Consider the following 5,319-nt stretch of genomic DNA (forward strand, 5'->3'; position numbering starts at 1 on the left):
CAGCCGCCGCCGCCGCCGCCGACGGATCAAATACTAGCGAAGGAGATGTGATGTGGATATATCTGCGCCGATGCTGCGGCGATTGCACGAGGGGCGAGAACTCCGGACCAGCGTGTGTGTGTGTTAAAAAGGTGGTGGCTGTCGTGTGTTGTATGATGGAGGCTAAGCCAACGCCGCAGTTGTCGTGCGTAGGCGTGGCGTGCTGTGCGTGCGTGCGTGCGCTGCGTGTTGTGTGTGTTAGTATGTGTGTGTTCGTGTGTGTGTGTTGACTGTGCTGTGGTGTGTGTGTGTGTGTAGTGGTGGGGATGTTGTGTTGTAATGGTGGAGGCTAAGCAACGCGCGCGCGTGGAGGCTGTATGTGTGTGTGTGCCTGTGGTGTGTGCTGTGTGTGTGTGTGCGTGTGCGTGCTGTGCGTTGTGCGTGTGCGTGTGCTTGTGCGTGTATGTGTGCGTGCGTGCATGCGTGCATGCGTGCGCGTGCCAGTGTGTGTGTGTGTGTGTGTGTGCGTGTGCGTGTCAGCCGTGTGCTGCTGCTGTGCGTCATGAAGGCTCTGGTGTGTGCTTGGGGGCTAAGCAACGTGCGCGTGGACTGTAGAGTATCACTGTCTATAAGGCCGAAAGTATCACTGTCTTGTGAGTATTACTGTCAGGTGGAGTATCACTGTCTTGTGAGTATCACTGTCAGGTGGAGTATCACTGTCTTGTGAGTATTACTGTCAGGTGGAGTATTACTGTCTGTGACTATCACTGTCAGGTGGAGTAATGCATGTCTGTGAGTATCACTGTCAGGGGAGTATCACTGTCTTGTGAGTTTTCACTGTCAGGTGGAGTATCACTGTCTTGTGGAGTATCACTGTCAGGTGGATATCACTGTCTTAGTGAGTATGATACTGTCATGGTAGGAGAGTATCACTGTCAGGTGGAGTATCACTGTACCTTGTGAGTAGCACTTGTCAGTGGAGGTATCACTGATCTTGTGAGTATTAATTCTGTCGGTGAGTATTACTGTCTTTGTGACTATCACTGTCAGGTGGAGTATCACTGTCTGTGACCTATCACTGTTCAGGTGGAGTATTCACTGTTTTTAACTTGTGAGTATCCTGTCTAGGTGGAGTATCACTGTCTTGTGAGTAATTACTGTCAGGTGGAGTATCACTGTCTTGTGAGTATCACTTCAGGTGGAGTATCACTGTCTTGTGAGTATTACTGTCAGGTGAGTATCACTGTCTTGTGAGTATCACTGTCAGGGTGGAGTATCACTGTCTTGTGAGTATCACTGTCAGGTGGAGTATCACTGTCTTGTGAGTATCACTGTCAGGTGGAGTATCACTGTCTTGTGAGTATCACTGTCAGGTGGAGTATCACTGTCTTGTGGAGTAATTACTGGTCAGGTGGGAGCTATCACATGTCTTGTGGAGTATGTACTGTCAGGTGCGAGTATCACTGTCGAGGTGGAGTTCACTGCTCGTGTATCTGGCGGTGAGTATCACCTTGTAGTGGTATATGTCCTGTCAGTATGTCTAGTGAGTGATTACTGTCTTGTCCAGCCAGAAGGCCAGCAGTTGAGTCCCTCCCCCCCCCTCTCTCACACTCCTCACTCCACTTCACTCACATCACGTCTCTCCTCTCTCTCTCTCTCTTCTTCTCTCCATCGTCTTCACTGTTTCTCTGGGTCTCTCTCTCTCTCTCGTCTCTCTCTGTCTCTTCCTCTCCGTCTCTCTCTCTCTCTCTCTCTCCTCATCACACCTCCGCTATCTCCTTTTCTTGCCCCCTCTCTCTTCTCTCTCCGGCTCTCTCTCCCCTCCCCTTCTCTCTCCAACTTCTCTCTCTATTGATCTCGGTCAGCCAGGTAATTTTAGATGGAAAGGCAAATGATGGAATTAATGCTTTTCTACTGCTCATGAACAAGCAACAGCGAACGTAAGCGTGCACTTCACCAATGGAAAGGTCCAGGCACAAGAACCCGCCGTCGATTCGCGCACTTACAAGTTTTTTGATTTTTAAATCAATAAATCAGTCCTTTAGGACGTGAGGCAAATCCAGCTAGAGAGTCCAGCGTTGACTGCCAGAAAACTTCTCGTTGAATCACTCTCACACGTGTACGGACAGCGTGTTTGATAACGCTAACAAGTGACTGACGCAGCTACAAGTAGCCTGAGTACGCGAGACACTAGCTGCAGTAGTACAGGTCTGCCCGGTATCAGCAATGGCAGCTCAGTGACAGGCTACCTCCACCGCCCCTCCCAACCATCCAGGGTTTCTTCTACATAAGAGGCACAGGGGCGCACCGCCGTTGTCAAATTTAACATCGCTGTTTTCAGGGTGCCTTAAATGCAGTCTAAGACATTCAAATTTTTCAAATTTTGCTGGGGAGACCCCCACAGAACCTTCCCCAGCGAGAGGAGTTCCCCCTCTCCCACACCTTTGAATCCATCATGCGTGTTTTTCCCCAGACAGGCCATTACCTCGCTTGTCTAATTTTCCCTCAGAAGAACCTAACCCTAACACTAATCCTAACCCTAACATCTCTATTACCCCCCCCCCCCCCCCCCGCGGCTCCATCAACCTCTCGCTGCGAAATGCTTCGACTCAACCGTGCCGTAGTATTGGGACTGCAGCTTCTCATGAGGCTTGTTCTCGCTCCGCGCTGCCGTCTCGGCTAGCTTTCTGCTGCACCTCTGCAGCCTGCTCCTGCGTCTGCGCGAAGTGTCTCGGTCAGCTTGTCTCGCTCGTCCAGCATGTTGATCATCAGCTGCCAAACATAACAACACAGCAACCACGTAAAGCTCGTAGCGAGGGGAGGGGGAAGTATGAGGGGGGGTGGGGTGTGAGGGGGAGTGTGAGGGGGGGATGGGCGTGTGGGTGAGGGGAAGAGGGGTAGGGGAAGAGGTGTGAGGGGATGGGCGGTGTGAGGGATGGCGTCGTGAGAGGAAGAGGTGTGGAGGGGATGGGTGTGAGGGGAAAGAGGTGTGAGGGGAAGAGGTTGTGAGGGGTGAGGGGGTGGAGGGGATTGCGTGTGTGAGGGGAAGGAGGGTGAGGGGATGGGGTGTGAAGGGGAAGGAAGGTGTGAGATGGGAAGAGGTGTGAGAGGAAGAGGTGTGAGGGGAAGAGGTACGTAAGGGGAAGTAGGTGTGAGGCGAAAGAGTGTGAGGAAGGATAGAGATGTGAGGGAGAAGAAGTGTAGGAATGGAGAGAAGATGTGAGAGGAGAGAAGAAGTGATAGGGGAGAGGTCACGTGTAGAGGAGAGGTTGAGGGTTAAAAAAGGGTGAGGGGAATTGGGTGTGAGGGGAAGAGGTGTGAGGGGGATGGGAGTCTGTGAGGGGGAAGAGGTGAGAGGGAAGGAGGTGTGAGGGGGAGAATGGGGTGTGAGGCTGAAGAGGTGTGAGGGAGATATGGATGTGAGGGAAGAGGTGTGAGGGGAAGAGGTGTGGGCGATGGGGTGTGAGCGTGAAGAGGTGCTGTAGGGAGATTGGAGTGTGAGCGGGGAAGAGGTGTGAGGGGGATGGGGTGTGTAGAGAGAAGAAGTGTGAGGGAGAAGAAGTGTGAGGGGAAGAGGTGTGGAGGGGGAAGACGGTGTGAGGGGGATAAGGTGTGAAGGGAAAGAAGTGTGGGGGAAGAGGTGTGAGGAGGGAAGGAGGTGTAGGGGGATAAAAGGTGTGAGGGAGAAGAAGTTGAGGGGAAGAGGTGGTGAGGGGGAAGCGGGAGTCGGGTGTGGGGGATGGGGTGGGAGGGGGAAGGAGGCTGTGAGATGGGAAAGAGGTGTTGAAGGTGTGCGGACTGGTGTGAGGGAAGAACGTTGAGGGGGATGGGGTGTGAGGGGAAGAGGTGTAAAGGGAAGGAGTGTGGAGGGGAGGAGGTGTGAGGGGGAGCGGCGGCTGAGAGAGGGAAGAGCGTGTGGGGGGGGGGTGAAGAGAGGGGAGATTGTATCAAGGGAGAGCAGGTGTGAAGGAAAGGGCGGTCGTCCCGGAGTGTGAGGGAGGGGTGAGGGAGGGTTGAGGGAGCGCGTAGTGAGGCGGCGCGAGCGCGCTGGGAGGGGGCAGGAGGTGTGATGGGGGAGTGGCTGTGAGGAGCAAGGGTAGTGTGTGGGGAGGAAACAGCGGGAGAGGGGGAGGGGCGGAGGAGAGGATGAAAGGAGGGCGCTGTGAGGGGAGGAAACACGGAGCGGGGGAGTAAGCAGGGGGAGGGTAGTGAGGGGGAGGTTATGAAGGGGAGGGTGTCAAGGGGCGAGAGGTGTGAGGGGTGCAGGAACAGGGCGAGAGGAGTATGAGGCCGGTTATGATGCGGGAGGGGTGTCAGGGAAAGACGTGTGAGGCGTAGGAAATAAGGGGGAGAGGGAGGGCAGAGAGAGGAACAAAAAGAATGGGAGGGGCCAGGAAGGAGGAACAAAAGAGAGGTGAGGGGCGAGGGGCAGGGCGTCGTGAGGGGCGGAGGGGTGTTGAGGGAGGAAACAGGGGGGGCGGAGAGCCGGGCACGGGGAGCGAAGCCAGTGTCTCGGACAGCTTGTCTCGCTCATCCGGTCGGACGGAATGCGGAGGCGTGTCTCACGAAAACTGTGCGACAACTTTTCGAATAAACTTACAACATTTGTTTTTAACTTAAGGGGTCAGGATTCTTAATCCATCACGAATGGCAGAAGAACTTGACGTTCTAAACGTTCGCGATAAAGAAATAATACCCGAGAAATTTCCCCAGAGGAAAGCCGGATTTAACCCCAAATGCTCACTGCACTTGCCACGAGCTTTTGCTGCTACCCCCGATTTATAGTTATCTAGACACGCACACACACACACACACGCATGCACCCACTCACGCACACACGCACACACGCACACACACACGCATGCACCCACTCACGCACACACGCACACACACACACACGCACACAACAGCAGCGTGGCATCAGTGAAGCCTCTGGCGCACCCACCTGCTCAAAATTCTCGTCACTACTCCCACCATACTGAGACGAGCGCTGCGACAGGCTGTCTTCTGATATGGTGGGCATGACGTCACACATCATGTTATTCCACATCGGAGCGTCTAGACTCGCGACAGTTGCCAACATACATGCGCAGTCGCAACCACGGCAACCTGAAAGCAAACATTCGCACGCGCCATTAGCCACAACACACAGCATTGTTATCATTATCATTATTATTATTATTATTAATATTATTATTATTATTATTATTATTCATATCATCCCATCATCATCATTATCATCATCATCATCATCACCATCATCATCGTCATCACCCTTATTATTGAGCAGACATCCCCCTGACCCCTCACGCAAGGGGTTTTAGCACGGTGCTGAGCAGT

At 53.5% G+C, this 5,319-nt stretch overlaps 1 protein-coding gene across 1 annotated transcript; it reads right to left on the reverse strand.

The window, feature by feature from the left end:
* Positions 1–2,597: 2,597 nt before the first annotated feature.
* On the reverse strand, positions 2,598–5,099 carry LOC106815636 (liprin-alpha-2-like). The gene is made up of 2 exons (XM_014820126.1): positions 4,925–5,099; positions 2,598–2,751 (listed from the first exon to the last, which is right to left on the reverse strand). Exons 1-2 carry the CDS (start codon positions 5,060–5,062, stop codon positions 2,659–2,661), a joined length of 231 nt encoding a protein of 76 aa, XP_014675612.1. The 5' UTR covers positions 5,063–5,099; the 3' UTR covers positions 2,598–2,658.
* Between the last annotated feature and the right edge of the window lie 220 nt (positions 5,100–5,319).

The sequence above is a fragment of the Priapulus caudatus genome, unplaced genomic scaffold (genome assembly GCF_000485595.1).
Source record: "Priapulus caudatus unplaced genomic scaffold, Priapulus_caudatus-5.0.1 Scaffold1164, whole genome shotgun sequence".
NCBI lineage: Eukaryota > Metazoa > Priapulida > Priapulimorpha > Priapulimorphida > Priapulidae > Priapulus > Priapulus caudatus.

Coding starts and splice junctions, on each gene's coding strand:
- LOC106815636 (XM_014820126.1), bottom strand. CDS start 5,062: ATGTTGGCAACTGTCGCGAGTCTAGACGCTCCGATGTGGAATAACATG. Junction 2,752..4,924: donor GTGACGAGAATTTTGAGCAG/GTGGGTGCGCCA, acceptor TATGTTTGGCAG/CTGATGATCAACATGCTGGA.